The sequence below is a fragment of the Salmo trutta genome, chromosome 7 (genome assembly GCF_901001165.1).
Source record: "Salmo trutta chromosome 7, fSalTru1.1, whole genome shotgun sequence".
NCBI lineage: Eukaryota > Metazoa > Chordata > Actinopteri > Salmoniformes > Salmonidae > Salmo > Salmo trutta.
In genome coordinates this window covers 49,416,156-49,439,076 of record NC_042963.1, presented here as the reverse complement: position 1 = coordinate 49,439,076, position 22,921 = coordinate 49,416,156, and the positions used below count along the sequence as shown (strand labels likewise).

Genomic DNA, 22,921 nt, shown 5'->3' with positions numbered 1-22,921 from the left:
GACTGAACAAGGGGTGAACACGGACTGAACAAGGGCTGAACATGGACTGAACAAGGGCTGAACACGGACTGAACAAGGGCTGAACACGGACTGAACAAGGGGTGAACACGGACTGAACAAGGGGTGAACCCGGACTGAACACGGACTGAACACGGACTGAACACAGGCTGAACACGGACTGAACAAGGGCTGAACCCGGACTGAACAAGGGCTGAACCCGGACTGAACAAGGGCTGAACATGGACTGAACACAGACTGAACAAGGGCTGAACATGGACTGAACACGGACTGAACACGGGCTGAACACGGACTGAACAAGGGCTGAACAAGGGGTGAACATGGACTGAACACGGGCTGAACAAGGGCTGAACCCGGACTGAACAAGGGCTGAACCCGGACTGAACAAGGGCTGAACATGGACTGAACACGGACTGAACACGGGCTGAACACGGACTGAACACGGGCTGAACACGGACTGAACACGGGCTAAACACGGACTGAACAAGGGGTGAACACGGGAAAGCAAAGGGGAGAAAAGGTCACATTTTCATAGGATCACTTGTGTGATTTCTGTCATTTTTAGATTCAATTTAGATTAATTTCCTTTTTCCTTTTATGTTAGCAGTGAGTAATTGGCATGGCCCACTTACTGAGCATGCTGTGCTCTCCATAGACCCCCCTGCTAGGTGAAGAGATTCACACACACACACACACACACACACACACACACACACACACACACACACACACACACACACACACACACACACACACACACACACACGGTCATTAACATGGACCAAAAATGATCTCTACTCAAATATGATGGTACATTAGGGTGACAATGACAGATGTGCACTATTCTAAAAAACATGAACACAACACAAAGCAGTTGCAGAATCAATACACATAAACCGAGGGGGTTGTAATTTGTCCCCTATTCCCTATATACAGTAGTCACTATTTAGGGATTAGGGTGCACAACCTCACTCATCCCAACACAACAAACCCTCCCCTTCCTCTCCTTCTCAATCCTCCAGACAACTGTCTAAAACACAAACGTCCACTCCATAGATCCCTTTCCTGCAATCAAAATACCTAGCGTTATTCATATTTTTCAGAATTTCATAATTAATAAACCAAATATGCCGAAAATCCGGTGTTTCTATGTCCAATGGTTTTGTTTTATTTCAGTCTTCTGTGATGTATATAAAGTGTAATATTGGGATGCAAACTCAGAATTGAATACACTTCAACTCTATATCTGACATGGAACAAGTGTCTTCTTTTTCTAAGCCCATGACCCTGTGTGTGAGGTGTATACTTTTGTTTCAAAGTAGATCTGTATAAGACCACCAAGAAACCCTGATTTAGCCCACTGCAGTAAAAAGGTTAAGAGAGACTGATTGGACCGATGGTTGTGCACGTCTAGCATCTCATGGGTCAACATCCACACACATCCATACATACACATCCATCCATCCACATTTTCATGAAAGACGGATCAGACTTTCAGTGAGTGTGACAAATCTTCCATCTCTATTCCCCTAGCTTCCATGTACTCCAGGGACTTTTGGGCCAGATTTTTGGGGACAAAATACTCCTAATAGCAGGTTCTGTATTGAGGGCACTTTTTGAAAAGTGACACCCTATATCAGTGTATCCTAAAGTTGGTAACATGGTTCAAATAATAGGTTGGGCAGCTCCATAACAAACCAGGGCCCACCCATAAAAATTAACATGTCATTATGGACCCCCATAAAAAAATTCCATGATTTCAGTTTTGGGCACCCACAAGACATGTTGGGGGCCCTCAAGAGACAATGTATAATTCAAATTCTGGTTGGTGACTAACCTGGGCTGGCGCTGGGGGATCTGTCTGGGTGTCTCCTCCCCCAGGCGCCCCAGAGAGGGCGAACGTGAACGGGGAGGGCGGGGAGCCCCCTTCCCCATGGTCCTGACTGTTCCATTGGGGCTGGGCATCTGCTGCTGCTGGGGCCGACGGGGTGACAAGCTATGAAGGGGAGAATGGCTCGGCGAGGGCAGGGGTGACCAGCTGTTCACGTTCAGGTTGTTGTCGCTGTTGGAGCGTAGGAGCATAGACCGTGGAGCAGCTAGTGTACTCCGTGGGGCCTGCTGGCGCCGGGTGGGTTTGGCCGGCGCCTCCCTGAAAGGCACTGAAGGGAGGGATGGAGGGAGAGAGGGGGGGATTAGAACAAGTTTCAACACGGAGAAATATTACATAATTTGTAATTTCATAATTTCGTCATTGTTCCTCCAAAATAAGCTGGTTGAATAACAGAATAAGTGGTATTTCACGCTCTCTCTCTCGCACACAGACCCCCCCCCCCCCTCTCCCACACACACACACACTGCTTATTTGGGTTCAATAGAGAACCAAAGGTAGTCTCTAACCTCGAGGTATTAATAAGCATAATTGAGCCTTAGTGAAGATGCAATGAGAGCTCCTAACTAGCTGATCTCACAGGCTCAGAGCAGGCTGCCTGGCTGCCTGACGGAGGAGGAGAGAACTTCTATTCAACTCAAGCTATAATAAGAGCCTTGGTGGAATTCCCCTGCGTTTGATGCAATGCTCGGCTCACACAGCTGAGGCATGATTAATGATGATGTTTATTTCTCCGCTGCCTACTAAATACCAGGGAGGAATAAGAGGCTTGTATACAGCAATATAGGGTTTAACCCAGAGATGATTGGCCACTGTGTGAGAGAGATGACACTGCTTTGGAAAAGAAAACAACCGTACTGTCATAGGAGAAGGTTCTATAAAAAGGCCTCTCAAGAATACCTCTTCCAAAAGGCCTGAGTATGTGTGTAAGACTCTCAAAAGCACAATTTAAAGCGATAACCCCTCAAAACTGTGACTGTACCTATGGAATGCATTATAATATAGAGTAGGTCCATGCTGCATTGAGAGGAAAGGTCACATGTCCAACCCCCAATGGCAGGTCCCACCCCCTCTCCACCTGACTCTCCCACTAATGCTGATATCTGGATGGCCTATCATCAACAGCATAGGCGTAGCTAATTAAATATTGGTGATATGTATGGATCTACATCAGGGGTCTTCAACCTTTTCTTGCCCAGGGACCCCCTCTTTGGCAAACCGGCGACCCAGGAACCCACATCAAATGTTAGACAAAAAAACGTGTCTTATCATCAGGTGAATGATAATGGCAAGGAGAAGTAATCAACATTTTAAAATTAATAGATTTAGTAAATAGTATTTCATTCTTTTGACAGCCAATTAGCTAGAAAAGTAACTACAAACACATTTTTGCTAAGAGCAGCTGTTTAGCTGATTGAACAAATGTTAGCCATCTGTTGGCAAAAAATTATGTCCAAGTCAAGAAAGCTTACCAGTAGCCAGCAGCACTTGCCGCACTGGTAGACTATTGACTGGTAGACTATTGACTGGTAGCCTATTGACTGGTAGACTATTGACTGGTAGCCTATTGACTGGTAGCCTATTGACTGGTACACTATTGACTGGTAGTCTATTGACTGGTAGTCTATTGACTGGTAGACTATTGACTGGTAGCCTATTGACTGGTAGTCTATTGACTGGTAGACTTTGACTGGTAGACTACCGACTGGAAGACTATTGACTGGTAGACTATTGACTGGTAGTCTATTGACTGGTAGACTATTGACTGGTAGTCTATTGACTGGTAGACTATTGACTGGTAGACTATTGACTGGTAAACTATTGACTTGTAGCCTGTGACTGGTACACTACTGAACTGTAGCTCAGTTGGTAGAGCATGGTGTTTGCAACGCCAGGGTTGTGGGTTCAATTCCCACCGGGGGCCAGCACAGAAAAAAAAAATGTATGAAATGTATGCATTCACTACTGTAAGTCACTCTGGATAAGAGTGTCTGCTAAATGACTAAAATGTAAAAAATGGTAGCCTATTGACTGGTAGACTATTGACTGGTAGTCTATTGACTGGTAGCCTATTGACTGGTAAACTATTGACTGACAGACTATTGACTGGTAGACTATTGACTGGTAGCCTATTAACTGGTAGACTTTTGACTGGTAGAATATTGACTGGTAGCCTATTGACTGGTAGACTTTTGACTGGTAGACTATTGACTGATAGACTATTTACTGGTAAACTATTGACTGGTAGACTACTGACTGGCCACTGCTCTACTACCACATATCTACAATCTACTACCACATATCTACAATCCATATTGTGAGGTGAAACTTATTCTATTATTCTTAACTATCAACAAGTTAACAAGGTTTTAGATCTTTAGTGCATTATATCCTCTAACAACAGAAAATACTTTCCCAGGAAACAATAGTTAACAGTACCGTAGGCTTTACTCTCATAGGTTCTCTGGTGTACAGTACAGTACAGAACAGTACCGTAGGCTTTACTCTCATATGTTCTCTGGTGTACAGTACAGTACAGTACAGTACAGTACAGTACAGAACAGTACCGTAGGCTTTACTCTCATATGTTCTCTGGTGTACAGTACAGTACAGTACAGTACAGTACAGTATAGTACCGTAGGCTTTACTCTCATATGTTCTCTGGTGTACAGTACAGTAAAGTACAGTACAGTATAGTACCGTAGGCTTTACTCCCATATGTTCTCTGGTGTACAGTACAGTACAGTACAGTACAGTACAGTAGGCTCTACTCATATGTTCTCTGGTGTACAGTACAGTACAGTACAGTACAGTACAGTACAGTAGGCTCTACTCATATGTTCTCTGGTATACAGTACAGTAGGCTCTACTCATATGTTCTCAGGTATACAGTACAGTACAGTACAGTAGGCTCTACTCTAACATGTTCTCAGGTATACAGTACAGTACAGTACAGTACAGTAGGCTCTACTCTAATATGTTCTCTGGTATACAGTACAGTACAGTACAGTACAGTACAGTACAGTACAGTACAGTAGGCTCTACTCTCATATGTTCTCTGGTATACAGTACAGTACAGTACAGTACAGTATGCTCTACTATCATATGTTCTCTGGTATACAGTACAGTACAGTACAATACAGTACAGTACAGTACAGTAGGCTCTACTCTCATATGTTCTCTGGTATACAGTACAGTACAGTACAGTACAGTACAGTACAGTACAGTACAGTAGGCTCTTCTCTCATATGTTCTCTGGTATACAGTACAGTACAGTACAGTAGGCTCTACTCTCATATGTTCTCTGGTATACAGTACAGTACAGTACAGTACAGTACAGTACAGTACAGTACAGTACAGTACAGTACAGTAGGCTCTACTCTCATATGTTCTTTGGTATACAGTAGAGGTCGACCGATTAATCGGAATGGCCGATTAATTAGGGCCGATTTCAAGTTTTCATAACAGTCGGTAATCGGTATTTTTGGCCACCAATTTGCCGTTTTTTGGTTTTTTTTTTTACACCTTTATTTAACTAGGCAAGTCAGATTAATAACACTTCCTTATTTTCAATGACGGCCTAGAAACGGGGGTTAACTGCCTTGTTCAGGTGGGATTCGGGGATTCGTTTTTGCAACCTTCCGGTTACTAGTCCAACGCTCTAACCACCTGCCTTACATTGCACTCCACGAGGAGCCTGCATGGCAGGCTGACTACTGCTGTGAGGGCAGCAAGAAGCCAAGGTAAGTTGCCAGCTAGCATTAAAACTTATCTTATAAAAAACTATCAATCTTAACATAATCACTAGTTAACTACACATGGTTGATGATATTACTAGTTTATCTAACGTGTCCTGCGTTGCATATAATCGATGTGGTGCCTGTTAATTTCTCATTGAATCACAACCTACTTCGACAGACGGGTGTTGATTTAACGAGCGCATTTGCGAAAAAAGCACTGTCGTTGCACCAATGTACCTAACCATAAACATCAATGCCTTTCTTTAAAATCAATATACAAGTATATATTTTTAAACCTGCATATTTAGTTAATATTGCCTGCTAACATGAAATTGTGTCACTTCTCTTGCGTTCATTGCACGCAGTCAAGGTATATGCAACAGTTTGGGCCGCCTGGCTCGTTGCGAACTAATTTGCCAGAATTTTACGTAATTATGACATAAAATTGAAGGTTGTGCAATGTAACAGGAATATTTAGACTTAGGGATGCCACCCGTTAGATAAAATACGGAACAGTTCCGTATTTCACTGAAAGAAAAAATGAGATGATAGTTTCCGGATTTGACCATATTAATGACCTAAGGCTCGTATTTCTGTGTGTTTATTTTATTATAATTAAGTCTATGATTTGATAGAGCAGTCTGACTGAGCGGTGGTAGGCACCATCAGGCTTGTAAGCATTCATTCAAACAGCACTTTCGTGCGTTTCTCCAGCAGCTCTTCGCTGTGCTTCAAGCATTGGGCTGTTTATGACTTCAAGCCTATCAACTATAATTTAATATAATTTGTGGAACGTTCCAACAGGAATCTATTCCAAAAACCTCGTAAATAACAAGGTTGCCAAAAAACAATGCATACAAAGTTGTATAGCGGCAGAATAAGATACCGGGTAGGGAGTGGTCTATTTCATTGCGTTTTTCACTCATCACGTTTATTCCGAAAAATGTCTGCCCTCACACTGGTTGCCTATGGACAAACATTAAGAATAAGCTATGTGGTGAGTTGCTAGTTAGCTAGGTTTGTATGCGTGGCTACTTTGTATGTGTTGTTGGTTGGCAACCTTTTACTTTACGTTTTTTGGAACAGATTACTGTTGGAACGTTCCACAAATTATACCCACCCCTTCAAGCCTATCAACTCCCAAGATTAGGCTGGTGTAACCGATGTGAAATGGCTAGCTAGTTAGCGGGGTGCGCGCTAATAGCGTTTCAAACGTCACTCGCTCTGAGACTTGGAGTAGTTGTTCCCCTTCCTCTACATGGGTAATGCTGCTTCGAGGGTGGCTGCTGTCGATGTGTTCCTGGTTTGAGCCCAGGTAGGAGCGATAAGAGAGGGACGGAAGCTATACTGTTACACTGGCAATACTAACGTGCCTATAAGAACATCCAATAGTCAAAGGTATATGAAATACAAATCGTATAGAGAGAAATAGTCCTATAATAACTACAACCTAAAACTTCTTACCTGGGAATATTGAAGACTCATGTTAAAAGGAACCACCAGCTTTCATATGTTCCCATGTTCTGAGCAAGGCACTTAAATGTTAGCTTTCTTACATGGCACATATTGCACTTTTACTTTCTTCTCCAACACTTTGTTTTGCATTATTTAAACCAAATTGAACATGTTTCATTCTTTATTTGAGGCTATATTGATTTTATTGATGTATTATATTAAGTTAAAATAAGTGTTAATTCAGTATTGTTGTAATTGTCATTATTACAAATAAATACACGTGTAAAAAAATTGGCCGATCAATCGGTATCGGCTTTTTTTGGTCCTCCAATAATCGGTATCGGCGTTGAAAAAAATCATAATCGGTCGACAGTATACAGTACAGTACTGTACAGTACAGTACAGTACAGTACAGGAGGCTCTTCTCTCATATGTTCTTTGGTATACAGTACAGTACAGTACAGAACAGTACAGTACAGTACAGTACAGTACAGGAGGCTCTTCTCTCATATGTTCTCTGGTATACAGTACAGTAGGCTCTACTCATATGTTCTTTGGAGTACAGTACAGTACAGTAAAGTACAGTACAGTATAGTACCGTAGGCTTTACTCCCATATGTTCTCTGGTGTACAGTACAGTACAGTACAGTAGGCGCTACTCTCATATGTTCTCTGGTATACAGTACAGTACAGTACAGTACAGTACAGTACAGTACAGTACAGTACAGTACAGTACAGTAGGCTCTACTCTCATATGTTCTCTGGTATACAGTACAGTACAGTACAGTAGGCTCTACTCTCATATGTTCTCTGGTATACAGTACAGTACAGTACAGTACAGTACAGTACAGTACAGTACAGTACAGTAGGCTCTACTCTCATATTTTCTCTGGTACACATATCTACAATGTGGGCCAAAATAGTTAACATTCTCTTGAGACTTTTTCAAGTGGTTACGAAAGCAGACATCAATATTTATAGAAACAAAAGGAGTTATGAAATGGTAACTAATACGGATTCAATCATTTACTTTTGAGTTCATTAGCAGTTGTTATTATACCAATAATACCAATTGTTGTTATTATACCAATAACAACAATCTCATAACCTGTAAGAAACAACAACACTATGATATCAGTGATTAACCTAAAGGTATAAACAATAGAACCCACTCTCTCAGTTTCTATACGCCACACAAAGTATCAGTAACCACTCAAAACACTGGAAGCCTTCAAAACCCATAAAAAAAACCTCTAGCTCAAGTATCACTGCTTACCTTCTTTCTTCAAGGCATTCAGAAAAGACTTCATTTTCCCCCTTTTCCTTATTGCTTAATTGTTCATGGGAAATGTGGAGATATAAATAAATAGAAAAAGAGAGAATATGAAATGTATCCGAGTTTTGTAGTGGGAAAAAGCAGCAGCGAGTCGTTCCAGTGGTAAAGCGCGTGACAATGGGAGGGAAAGAGATTGGCTGGGAAGGCAGTCAGGCAGAGGGACAAGGAGGGAAGGAAGAAAGGAGGGAGACAGGCAGGCAGGGAGACAGGCAGGGAGGGAGGGAGACACACAGCCAGGCAGGCAGGCAGGGAGGGAAACAGATAGACAGACAGGCAGGGAGACAGTGAGATAGACAGGCAACCAGGGAGACAGACAGGCAGGCAGGGAGACAGGCTGGCAGGGAGACAGGCTGGCAGGGAGTCAGGCAGGCAGGAAGACATTCAGGGAGAAAGGCAGGCAGAGTGACAGGCAGGGAGACAGGGGGACAGGCAGGCAGGGAGAAAGGCAGGAAGACAGGGGAAAAGGCAGGCAGGGAGAAAGGCAGGGGAAAAGGCAGGCAGGGAGACAGGTAGGCAGGGAGACAAGCAGGAAGACAGGAAGGCAGGGTGAAATGCAGGGAGACAGGCAGGGAGGCAGGGGGGAAAGACAGGCAGGGAGCAGGCAGGGAGAGGGAGACTGGCAGCCAGGGAGAAAGGCGGGGAAAAAGGCAGACAGGGAGAGAGACAGGGAGACATGCAGGGAGACAGGGACAAAGAAAGCCAGACAGGGGGAAAGGCAGGGGGACACACTGCTTGTCACTGACTATGAGAATGGGATCACAACGCACCAGTTCCACGCATCTCCATTTCCCTCTCGTCCTCTCACACTCAGTCTCTATTTCTCTCTCTCTCTATATATATATATATACGTATATATGTCTCCCTCTCTCTCTCTCTCTCTCTCTCTCTCTCTATGTCTCTCTCTATATATATCTCTCACACACAAACACACTCTAACAGACAGATGCACTGAAGAAGAAAAAACTCCCTAGATATAGCGTTGCTTCACCCAGGTTCAACATTCCAGAGACAAGCAGCACATGATCTCAGCAAGAATGTGTCAATTATTATAAGCATTATGGATTGGGAGAATTCAACTAAACCACAGCCACTTTGATTACTATCATTAACACTGATTATAATATAAACCAGATTGCTAAACACTGTATTATCTAAAACTACTTCAATAATAATCCAAATTATTGATATTGCCATTGATGACAGGGCAGGACACATTCTCAATACGTGGCTGTCAAACACATGGTGGAGAGAGGTGTTGCTTGCAATCACATAACACCCAAATTAAACATGCATAAATCAATGTTCAGTGCAAACAGGTTTGGCGAGAGATTGGATTTTAACCCGTGCTTTCGCAGGAACAGCTGTATCGAAAACAAACCCTTTGTGTTGCTAGGCAACCTTAGTGAGGAAGTCTAAATTCGTTATTAGCAAGTTGCTTGTTGGTTGTGAAATTATGTGGGCGATTCCACGGCAGCATAGGCCGAAAATATTTCTGGTATCTCAGATTGTTCTGGAAATTCTCATAGTAACTTCATTGGGAGGAAAGATGTTTGACATGCCTTTTACATTTGTATCACAAACCATTTTTAAGAAAAGCATGATGAAAGTTTGAGATATTCATATTCATATTTATATTTATTCATTCATATTTAAATTCATATTCATATTGTGTTGAATAAATGAATGTGAAAATGTGTATTTCAGAATCTAGATATACTCCATATTTGAGAAAATACTATAAGGCATATAATGACACCCGGATGTTGTCTGTATCATGTACGTTCACAGATCATAGGGTCTTACAGGAGACATGTTCAGGTCTAAGATGGGTCTAAATTGGCCACTTTGATGATGATTTAAAAAAAAAAAATACGGGGGGAATCTCTACGGACCACCTCTTCTCTTCTCTGGCACACAGATTGTTAGATAGCAACCTGACAAGCACCAACCTCCGCTTTCCTCTCCAAGGAATAGCATTAACATTTTAAACCTGAACCTCCTCGTTATAACACCAGCCACTCAATCAATCAAACACAATGAAAAGAAAGAGCAGCTTGTGGTAGATCAATCTCAAAGAGGTAAAATAGTGACGAACCATCTTGTTTGAGCACCACAAACCCTGAGTGATGGATCCATAGAGATAGAATGATAGAACAACACTTCTGTCACATTGATCAGTGATGCAGTAGATTATACAACGATGCAACAGCGATAATTGATCACAGGACAAGGATACTGAAGAAACAGCACTGATGAGTCTACATTTTCAGTAACAATCATGAAAAAAACAACCACCAATGTATAGATATACGCCTTATAAAGAGGCTACCTCCCTACCCATGGGTCTTCCATCGAGGAACCGACCAGATCTGAGATGCCTAAAGCCAATTATCACATGGATCTGGGAACCATGGCAACCACGACTGGATTTATATGGGACAAGGATTTACATAGTTGACTGTAGAACAAGGCAGATGCTGTAGGTTTATGTGTCATGACTGCAGCCATGATGTTGAACTATATAATACAAATTCTGTTACACTCTTAGAAAAAAAGGGTTCCCAAAGGGTTCTTCGGCTGTCTCCATGGGAGAATCCTTTTTGGTTCCAGGTAGAACCGTTTCAGGTTCCATGTAGAAGCCTCTGTGGAAAGGGTTCTACCTGGAACCAAAAAGGGTTCTTCAAAGGTTTCTCCTATACGGACAGCCGAAGAACCCTTTTAGGTTCTAGATAGTACCTTTTTTTTCTAAGCGTGTATAAACCAATGTAATGAGGTTAGCTGTCACAAAGACCTTCACTCTCAGACTGAAGCTAATCAGGACGACTATGACTCAAGGGGCAAATGCAAAACGACAATTAAACAATGAAATAATTGGTTTGCAGCACCCTTTCTATTTACAGAAGAATGTGGTCACAAAACAGGACGGAGAAAAGGGACTGTTGGGGGTTGTAAATGCATGACAATGGAGTTATGTGTCAGTGTCTATTTGGAGAGGAAGAGACAGAAATCCCCTGACACTTGTACGGTAAGATTGCAAGATTGTAAGACTGCTGGCACTAGCATTAAGTTGACTGTATGCCAGAAGGAGAGTTCATAATGTCATAGTCTTGGACCCTTGGCCTAAGGACACGGGAAAAAACGGATTCCATCAGATACAAAGTGGCATCTAAAGAAAGATGACAGAGAAGATTGTAATCCACATCCCATGCACCTTAGAGTCTACTGTACTGTACAGTCATGGCCAAAAGTTTTGAGAATGACACAAATATTAATTTTCACAAAGTGTACTGCCTCAGTTTGTATGATGGCAATTTGCATATACTCCAGAATGTTATGAAGAGTGATCAGATGAATTGCAATTAATTGCAAAGTCCCTCTTTGCCATGCAAATGAACTGAATCCCCCCCAAAAAATCCACTGTATTTCAGCCCTGCCACAAAAGGACCAGATGACATCATGTCAGTGATTCTCTCGTTAACACAGGTGTGAGTGTCGACGAGGACAAGGCTGGAGATCAATCTGTCATGCTGATTGAGTTCGAATAACAGACTGGAAGCTTCAAAAGGAGGGTGGTGCTTGGAATCATTGTTCTTCGTCTGTCAACCATGGTTACCTGCAAGGAAACACGTGCCGTCATCATTGCTTTGCACAAAAAGGGCTTCACAGGCAAGGATATTGCTGCCAGTAAGATTGCACCTAAATCAACCATTTATCGGATCATCAAGAACTTCAAGGAGAGCAGTTCAATTGTTGTGAAGAAGGCTTCAGGGCGCCCAAGAAAGTCCAGCAAGCGCCAGGACCGTCTCCTAAAGTTGATTCAGCTGCGGGATCGGGGCACCACCAGTACAGAGCTTGCTCAGGAATGGCAGCAGGCAGGCGTGAGTGCATCTGCACGCACAGTGAGGGGAAGACTTTTGGAGGATGGCCTGGTGTCAAGAAGGGCAGCAAAGAAGCCACTTCTCTCCAGGAAAAACATCAGGGACAGACTGATATTCTGCAAAAGGAACAGGGATTGGACTTCTGGGGACTGGGGTAAAGTCATTTTCTCTGATGAAACCCCTTTCCGATTGTTTGGGGCATCCGGAAGAAAGCTTGAAGAACCACTTGAAAAAGTCTCAAGAGAATGTTAACTATTTTGGCCCACATTGTAGATATTTGTACCAGATAACATATGAGAGTAGAGCCTACTGTACTGTACTGTACTGTACTGTACTGTACTGTACTGTACTGTAAACCAGAGAACATATTCGAGTAGAGCCTACTGTACTGTACTGTACTGTATACCAGAGAACATATGAGAGTGACAGAGAACAGTGCAGCAGACAGACAGATGGCATAACACAGCTGATCAATCCATGCCTATTAAAATCAAAGTGGTCACCAACCAGGCAACAGTATTGTAAAGTATTTAGAGGATAGGACAGGATGTGCCCTTTGTGAAGAACAGAGGGAGATTGTCCCATACAAATCACAGATAACTACTTGAATGCTGTCTGTTCTTCTCAAAGGTTTGCTGCTATCTTACTGAATGCATTCTATATTTATGCTGCTATCTTAGTGAATGCATTCTATATATATGCTGCTATCTTAGTGAATGCATTGTTTATATATGCTGCTATCTTAGTGAATGCATTGTTTATATATGCTGCTATCTTAGTGAATGGATTGTTTATATATGCTGCTATCTTACTGAATGCATATACAGCACTATAGAGAGTATTCTACTAATTGTATGGGGTGGAATTTCCACTCATAAACAGTAAGCAGTATGTGTGTGTGTGTGTGTGTGTGTGTGTGTGTGTGTGTGTGTGTGTGTGTGTGTATGTGTGTGTGTGTGTGTGTGTGTGTGTGTGTGTGTGTGTGTGTGTGTGTGTGTGTATATTGCGTGTGTGTGTGTGCATTGCGTGTGTGTGTGTGTGTGCATTGCGTGTGTGTGTGCGTGTGTGTGTGCGTGTGTGTGTGTGTGTGTGTGTGTGTGTGTGTGTTCTCATCCCAGTCCCACTATGTAGGCCAGCTCCATTGTGAACTGTGGCTAAGTGTGGATTGGAGCAGAACTGACTGTCTTTAGATGAGAGAGGAAGCACAGAGCAGGTCCATCCACCGGGAAACACAACAGAGTGGAAGCTCTTTGGTCTACAACGTACATCATTCATAAAGCAAGTGAATTGCACATGACTTAACTCACATTCAATACAACACATTTGCCAGCAACCCTTCCTAGCTTGGTAACCTGCTATGCTCAATGGTTTACCAGTCTTACCATTTCCTAAAATGCAATAGTTTTTTTTCTGGTAAATAAACACAGTTTATACTACACAGAAACAAAGAAATGTTGAGTTCAGTAACTTACCGATTTCAGTCTTTTTATGGTTCTTGATGAATTCTGCCAATTCAAAGTTTCCTGCGATGATGGCCACCTGGAACAGAATGGTAGATTTATAGTGAGGTATTTATAATAGTCACATTTGTAAATCAATCAAAATGGCTTTTAAAATCTCACCAACTTCAATGGTGGATATGGTATTCATAGCAAATTCCTGACTACCAGCTCTGATGGCCACAACATGCGGTGGCTCAGTTAAATTTGTCAGAAAATAACTTAATTCCCATTGTAAAATGACTCACTTTCATGAAATGCAACTTGAAATCCTTATAGGTACTAATAATAACACAATAAACAGAAGCCTGGTAAGGGTTGTAGTGTAGTGGGTGGAGGGCAGCAGAGCCACAGTCACAGTGGATGAGTCAACACATATCCAGCCAGTAGACCCTGCTAACTGATGCCACCTTTAGCCACTTTTACATAAGACAGGTCAGTGCGGAGTCATATACTGTATATAGAGAGTTTGGCCAATGTGGTTTCTGTCTGAACGTTCCGATAGAGCCACTTCCTCCTCCATAGCCATTGCTAAGTGATAATTGAAGCTTGCGTGTTGTGTGTTTTTTTTTTTACTTATGAAGATGTCCAGTGAAAGAAGATATACAATTTGTTGACACCACAAAACTGTAAAGACTTGAATACACATTGTTCCAAATTATAATTAATAAAAACTTCTGTAAAATTCCCTGCTCTGTTTTTCTTGTTTACAGCGGGTCATTTCAGAGGGAACTGTCGGAGGCACTCTTGTATTGTTACATCGCTCTGTTAACATGGTTTCCGTTTTAAAATCTGACCGAAACGCTCTCTATATACGGCTCTGGGTAAGTGGCAAGTTTTGTCTCTATGAGTACGGTATAGCCACTGAAAACTGTATGACTAGACTACCTCTCTCATGGAAATCCTGAATAAACTCAACCCTCCATCTCTATCCCAAATATGAAATTGGTTTCATGTGGAAAAACAAATACATTACCTGAAAATATGGAGCAATTTTCAACTACACTACTAAAATGAGTTAAATGAATTAACCTATTATTGTAATATAGTAATAACCCTACAGAAGCTATTGGAATGGAGTAGTAGTGTTGCAGTATAATGCCTGCTAGAGTGGAGAATGAGGCTGTGCAATAAAAACATGAAAACATGACTCCTACTTCCCATCATCGTCTCCTCCCAGAAACAACATTCTGCTACACTGAAAAGCTGAAACGCTCTGCTCTGCTGTCTGTTTACCTTATTACACACCATATGGGGAGGTAGGCTAAGTTATGATGTTACAGTATAGCCATGAGGGTAACCTCTCTTAACCCTGCACAGTTCAACACAGCACACGCTCTGTTCCTCTGCTGTCTGTTCACCTAGTCCCAAACCATATGTAGGTAATTTATGATGGCTAGGCAGAGAGAGGGTGAGAGAGAAAGAGACGGACAGCAAAACTAGGGGACTGAGAAACAAAGAGTAGAGAGATAGTGAGAGAGAGAGAGATAGAGAGATAGAGAGATAGAGAGAGCGAGAAAGTCTTTTCATGATTTGTTGACTTCAAAAAAGCTTTTGACTCAATTTGGCATGAGGGTTTGCTACACAAATTGATGGAAAGTGGTGTTGGGGAAAAGCATACAACATTATACAATCCATGCTCACAAACAACAAGTGTGTGGTTAAAATTGGCAAAAAACACACATGTTTTCCACAGGGCCGTGGGATGAGACAGGGATGCAGCTTAAGCCCCACACTCTTCAACATATATATCAACGGATTGGTGAGGGCACTAGAACAGTCTGCAGCACCCGGCTTCACCCTGCTAGAATCTGAAGTCAAATATCTACTGTTCGCTGATGATCTGATGCTTCTGTCCCCCCAAACAAGGACGGCCTACAGCAGCACCTAGATCTTCTGCACAGATTCTGCCAGACCTGGGCCCTGACAGTAAATCTCAGTAAGACCAAATAATGGTGTTCCAAAAAAGGTCCAGTTGCCATGACCACACATACAAATTCCATCTAGACACCATTAAAAAATATATATATATATATATTTCACCTGTCACGTCCTGACCCTAGTAAGTTGTCATTTTCTATTGTAGAGTAGGTCAGGGCTTGACAGGGGTGTTTTGGGTTTTTCCTATGTTTTCTATTTCTATGTTTAAGTTCTAGTTTTTCTATTTCTTGGTTGGGATTGTTTGGGTTGATCTCTAATTGGAGGCAGCTGATCCTCGTTGCCTCTGATTAGAGATCATATTTAAGTAGGGGTTTTTCTCTTCCTGTTTGTGGGTTATTATCTTTTGAGTAGTTGTTTTCCTCTCTGCGTCACGGTTTGTTGTTTTTGTATATTCAAGTATTTAAGTGTATTGCATTCAGTTTCACGTTTAATAAATATGTGGAACTACGAACATGCTGCATTTTGGTCCAATCCTTCAAACAGCCGTGACATCACCGTTATTTAACCAGGTAGGCTAGTTGAGAACAAGTTCTCATTTACAACTGCGACCTGGCCAAGATAAAGCAAAGCAGTGCGCCAAAAACAACAGTTACACATGGGATGAACAAACGTACAGTCAATAATACAATAGAAAAAATATATATACAGTGTGTGCAAATGTAGTAAGATTAGCGAGGTAAGGCAATAAATAGGTGTAACGCCCTGGCCATAGAAAGGGTTTTTTTGTTCGTTATTTTGGTTAGGCCAGGGTGTTACATTGGGTGGGCGTTCTATGTTCTTTTTTCTAGGTTGATTGTTTTCTGTTTCGTTCATTTTGACCAGACAGGACTGTTTGCTGTTGTTGCTGTTTAGTGTTTTGTTTATAGTGGTTCATTTTATTTAATATTCAAAATGAATACACATCCTCCGCTGCACCTTGGTTTTATTACGACGACAGCCCTTACAATAGGCCATAGTGGCAAAATAATTACAATTTAGCATTAACACTGGAGTGATAGATGTGCAGATGTTGATGTGCAATTAGAGATACTGGGGTGCAAAAAAAGCAAAAATAAAAACAGTATGGGGATGAGTGTCATGCCCTGACCATAGAGAGCCCTTGTTTCTCTATGGTGTAGTAGGTCAGGGCGTGACTGGGGGGTATTCTAGTTTATTATTTCTATGTGGGGTTCCAGTTTATTTTTATTTTGGTGATTTGTATGATTCCCAATTAGAGGCAGCTGGGAATCGTTGTCAATTATAGTGCATTTATCGGTGGTGACAGTGTTTCCTAGCCTCAGTGCAGTGGGCAATTGGGAGGTGCTCATATTCTCCATGGACTTTACAGTGTCCCAGAACTTTTTTGAGTTTGTGCTACAGGATGCAAATTTCTGCTTGAAAAAGCTAGCCTTAGCTTTCCTAACTGCCTGTATATATTGGTTCCTAACTTCCCTGAAAAGTTGCATATCACGGGGGCTATTCGATGCTAATACAGAACGCCACAGGATGTTTTTGCGCTGGTCAAGGGCAGTCAGGTCTGGAGAGAACCAAGGGCTATATCTATTCCTGGTTCTACATTTTTTGAATGGGGCATGCTTATTTAAGATGGTGAGGAAGGCACTTTTAAAGAATAACCAGGCATCCTCTACTGACGGGATGAGGTCAATATCCTTCCAGGATACCCGGGCCAGGTTGATTAGAAAGGCCTGCTCGCTAAAGTGTTTTACGGAGCGTTGACAGTGATGAAGGATGGTCGTTTGACCGCAGACCCATTCCGGATGCAGGCAATGAGGCAGTGATCGCTGAGATCTTGGTTGAAAACAGCAGAGGTGTATTTGGAGTGCAAGTTGGTTAGGATGATATCTGGGAGGGTGCCCGTGTTTACGGATTTGGGGTTGTACCTGGTGGATTCATTGATCATTTGTGTGAGATTGAGGTCATCAAGCTTAGATTGTAGGATGGCCGGGGTGTTAAGCATGTCACAGTTTAGGTCACCTAGCAGCACGAGCTCAGAAGATAGATGGGGGGCAATCAATTCACATATGGTGTCAAGGGCACATCTGGGGGCAGAGGGTGGTCTATAGCATGCGGTAATGGTGAGAGACTTGTTTCTGGATAAGTGTATTTTTAAAAGTAGAAGCTCGAATTGTTTGGGTACAGACCTGGATAGTAAGACAGAACTCTGCAGGCTATCTCTGCAGTAGATTGCAACACCGTCCCCTTTGGCAGTTCTATCTTGACGAAAAATGTTATAGTTAGGGATGGATATTTCAGGGCTTTTGGTGGTCTTCCTAAGCCAGGATTCAGACACGGCTAAGACATCCAGGTTGGCAGAGTGTGCTAAAGCAGTGAATAAAACAAACTTAGGGAGGAGGCTTCTAACATGCATGAAACCAAGGCTTTTACGATTACAGAAGTCAACAAATGAGAGCACCTGGGGAGTAGGAGTGGAGCTAGGCACTGCAGGGCCTGGATTAACCTCTACATCACCAGAGGAACAGAGGAGGAGTAGGATAAGGGTACGGCTAAATGCTATCAGGACTGGTCGTCTAGTGCATTCGGAGCAGAGAGTAAAAGGAGCAGGTTTCTGGGCGCGATAGAATAGATTCAAGGCATAATGTACAGACAGATGTATGGTAGGATGTGAGTACATTGGAGGTAAACCTAGGCATTGAGTATGATGAGCGAGATATTGTCTCTAGAGACGTTTAAACCACGTGATGTAACCGCATTTGTGGGAGGTGGAACAAAATGGTAGGTTAAGGCATATTGAGCAGGGCTAGAGACTCTACAGTGAAATAAGACAGTAATCAATAACCAGGACAGTAATGGAAAAGGCATATTGATATTATGGAGAGGCATGCGTAGCCGGGTGATCAATAGGGGTCCAGTGAGTGGTTGGGCTGGCTGGAGACACAGCGATTCAGACAGCTAACAAGGTGGGGATAGCAAGCTAGCAGAAGGGCCTTAGAGGGACGTCTCAACGGAGAAAAGTCTGTTTTAGCTTCCGCGTGTGGTGACGTCGATAGACCAGTCGTGATGGATTAGTAGGGTTCCGAGTAGCAGAGGGGTCCAAGTCCAATTGGCGAAACATGTATAGTGGCCCAAGAAATTGGCCGATGGATCTATACAGCTAACAGTCCAATATGCTCTAGACAGCTAGCGGGCTGCAGCAAGCAGCTAGCGGGCCGCAGCTAGCAGATGGGCATTCAGGGGACGTCGCGATGTAGAGGGCAGTTGAGTACCCCCTCGAGCAGATTACGTCGTAGTCCAGTCGTGAAGGATCGGCGGGGTTCCGTGCCCCGTACCGGCAGTAGAAGGGGTCCGGGTATTGTAGCCCAGGAGTGGCTGATGGGCCTCTTTAGCTAGCCGGGAGAATGGGCCTAGCATGGGCTAGCCCCATACACTACCCACCACTGCGACCTGTACGCTCTCGTTGGCTGGCCCTCGCTTCGTACTCATCGCCAAACCCACTGGCTTCAGGTCATCTACAAGTCTCTAGTCTCTGCTAGGTAAAGCACCGCCTTATCTCAGCTCATTGATCACCATAGCAGCACCCACCCGTAGCACGCGCTCCTGCAGGTATATCTCACTGGTCACCCCCAAAGCCAATTCTTCCTTTGGCCGCCTCTCCGTCCAGTTCTCTGCTGCCAATGACTGGAACGAACTGCAAAAATCACTAAAGCTGGAGACTTATATCTCCCTCACTAGCTTTAAGCACCAGCTGTCAGAGCAGCTCACAGATCACTGCACCTGTACATAGCCCATCTGTAAATAGCCCATCCAACTACCTCATCCCCATACTGTATTTATTTATTTATCTTGCTCCTTTGCACCCCAGTGTCTCTACTTGCACATTCATCTGCTGCACATTCTACCATTCCAGTGTTTAATTGCTATATTGTAATTACTTCGCCACCATGGCCTATTTATTGCCTTAACTCCCTTATCCTACCTCATTTGCACATGCTGTATTTAGACTTTTTCTACTGTATTATTGATTGTATGTTTGTTTATTCCATGTGTAACTCTGTGTTGTTGTATGTGTCGAACTGCTTTACTTTATCTTGGCCAGGTCGCAGTTGCAAATGAGAACTTGTTCTCAACTAGCCTACCTGGTTAAATAAAGGTGGGGAAAAAAATCCACAAAGCCATGAATGACCTAAGAGACAAGGCAAGAAGGGCCTTCTATGCCATTAAAGGGAACATACAATTTGACATACCAATTAGGATCTGGCTAAAAATACTTGAATCTGTTATAGAACCCATTGCCCTTTATGGTTGTGAGGTCTGCGGTCCGATCACCAACCAAAATGGGACAAACACCAAATCATGAGAAAACAAAAAGATAATTACTTGACACATTGGAAAGATTAAACCAAAAACCTTAGCAAACTTGAATTATATTTGGCCCTTAACAGAGAATACACAGTAGCAGAATACCTGACCACTGTGACTGACCCAAAATTAACGAAAGCTTTGACAGTGAGCATAGCCTTGCTATTGAGAAAGGTCACCTTAGGCAGACCTGGCTCTCAAGAGAAGACAGGCTATTTGCACAATGCCCACAAAATGAGGTGGAAACTGAGCTGCACTTCCTAACCTCATGCCAAATGTATAACCATATTGGAGACACATATTTCCCTCAGATTACACAGACCCACAAAGAATTTGAAAACAAATACAAATCCGATTTTGATAAACTCACATATCTATTGGGTGAAATACCACAGTGTGCAATCACAGCAGCAATATTTGTGACCTGTTGCCACAAGAAAAGGGCAACCAGTGAAGAACAAACACCATTGTAAATACAACCCATATTTATGTTAATGTAAGAATATTCAAAGACGCGGGGAACGCGGGGAACCCAACGCGGGGAATTAACGATCAATGGAAATAGTTGTTTTATGAGTAATGGGGAACTGAAGATTAATGGGTCAGGGACATGGGTTGTTTTTCAGTTCAACATCTGTTTAGAATCTGTGTAGTTCCAGTCCTGGACTCACAGCTACATGTGGCAAGTTCTCATTGGACCAAATTGTCTATACATTGAGCCTGAAATGGGATACTTGGTATTCAACCATTGGCCTAATTTTGCTGCAAGGAATTCTAATTGGTCAACCACAGGCTAAGCTTGGGTATAAACTACATCCATTTCTCTTTGTTCAGCACAGAAAACACTGAGAACAGGGAAGAATAAACATCTACCATCTGCTTTCCAGCTCAACAACTATGATTTGTTTTCTATGAATGAATATATTTTTCTCCCCCTAATTTGCTTTGGGGTCTGTGTTATTGAAGAATAACATCAACTGCTTACATTTATTTATTTTCCCTTTTTTACTTTACAACACTGTATATAGACATAATATGACATTTGAAATGTCTTTATTCTTTTTATTGTTTATTTCATTTTTGTTTATCCATTTCACTTGCTTTGGCAATGTAAACATATGTGACCCGTTTCAGGAAACTAGGCATATGTCGCAAGTCACGACCTCACAGGAGAGCCATTTTAAAGTTTTTAAAGTTTAAAAAAAATTGTTTTTTAAAATTGTTTTTTGGCAGAAATGCCTTCTGGAACATGTGAACTTTCATGTGCCTTAATAACAAACTTGTATGCAATAAAATTGTTAAATTACAAGCCTTGTTCATTAAGCCACAGAAAAAGTCAGCAACCTTCCCACTGGCCATGATTGGCTGAGATAATGAGTGGGTTGGACATGCCGAGAGAGGAGTTCAGATTGATCTGCCATATAGAAGGCTTCTGTCTATTTCAGCTGGTCAATCTGTGTTGGTAATCCTGTCGAACGCGGCTTTTTAAAAAATGCATTGTGTAGTGGAGCTGCATAAGTGTTACTCTCCACTTTCTGGAAGATCGAGTTTTGAAATCAGTGTAATTACAGTATGATAGCTAAAGAGATGGAGAAAACTCCTGTCTCTGGATTACATCGTCAAACTAAGGGCAATTGTGGCAAGGCATCCATGACAGGGTGACGCGTCCATCATGCATGATGATGTATAAGGGTAAGATAGTCTAGCGTAAGCTAGCTACATTTTCAGATATTACACATTTCTAATTTTGACAGAAAGTGGATTTGATTTCAAGCTAAAACGTACTGTTAGCTAGCTAGCTAACGTTACGTGTATGAAGTTATTATTCGTATCCCAGAACCATTTGCTTTGCTAGTTAGAGCCTAATGTTAGCTAACTAACATTGAACCTGGTTGGTTAGCTCGCAGCAGATTCATGCAGGGTAGTAATGACATGATTTGGTAATATGTTCATTGTTGTTTAACAAGCTAATGGTAGCTGGCTGGCTCATTAGCTAACGTTACATGACATGTGTGATCTTACACGTTGTTTACCTAGCTAGCTAGCTACGTGTTTTAAGCTAAAGTGTACAACACCCGTTGAATATGGCTGGTGTCAATAAACTTTGGCAAAAAAGTGTAATGAAATTGTTGCCAGCAGAGCTGGTTAGGCTGTTTTCAAGTTATCCAGAGGTAAACAAATCATTGGCCAGAGTGTCAAGTGTACCCTCTAAACGCTCAGAGAGCGAAACGAGATTGGTGGGGCTAAGGCTTAAGAGGGTATGAACAATGCTGAATGGGTATAGACAAAGAAAAGCTCTTCACTAGATACCAACACATTCAAAGGCCTTTTTCTCAAAAGTGAGTTTACAAGTTTGTCAACTTTCAAAGCAGAATTACTTTTCCATTGTTCCTCAAAAATGCAGTGTATACAATATCATTTTGCAGCTCTGAGTCTCTACTTTTATCCAACGTAAAAAACACAATTTCAAATGTTGCTACTTAAGACCGAATCCAGGTGGTGAGTCACAAATGTTTCCCATGCCAATAAAGCCCCTTGAATTGAAATTGAATTGAAAGAGAGAGAGAGAGCGAGAGAGAGAGGTAGAGAGGGGTATGAGGAAGGAAGGATTTGAGCGAGGGAAGGTTTACCTGGTCCCTAACCATACTGAGGTAAGGTGAAGTATGATGTCTGGGTGTACTAGAAGTGAGACAGGATGTGATGTTGGGATGAAAGTGGGTCAGGAAAGAGGAGCACGAAGTGAAGTGCTCCAATTTCCTCTGAATCAGTGTGTATATCCCAAATGGCACTCTATTCCCTCTATAGTGCACTACTTGTGACCAGGGCCCATAGTGCACTATATAGGGAAT

At 42.3% G+C, this 22,921-nt stretch overlaps 1 protein-coding gene across 12 annotated transcripts in view; it reads right to left on the bottom strand.

Annotated features, from left to right (window-relative positions):
• LOC115197597 (SH3 and multiple ankyrin repeat domains protein 2) overlaps positions 1 to 22,921 on the bottom strand; it is a 174,058-nt gene that overhangs the window by 98,064 nt on the left and 53,073 nt on the right. For 11 of the 12 annotated variants that reach the window (XR_003879034.1, XM_029759268.1, XM_029759264.1 and 8 more), the window contains 2 exons: positions 13,788 to 13,854; positions 1,856 to 2,177 (listed from right to left, as the gene is read on the bottom strand). Coding sequence is in view for 11 of the 12 variants with exons in the window: in XM_029759268.1 (XP_029615128.1) it covers positions 1,856 to 2,177; positions 13,788 to 13,854 (389 nt within the window). In the remaining variant the exon portion in view is untranslated. Of the gene's footprint in view, positions 1 to 1,855; positions 2,178 to 8,377; positions 8,561 to 13,787; positions 13,855 to 22,921 lie in introns of those variants that run through there. The other variant, XM_029759269.1, reaches the window with a different exon arrangement.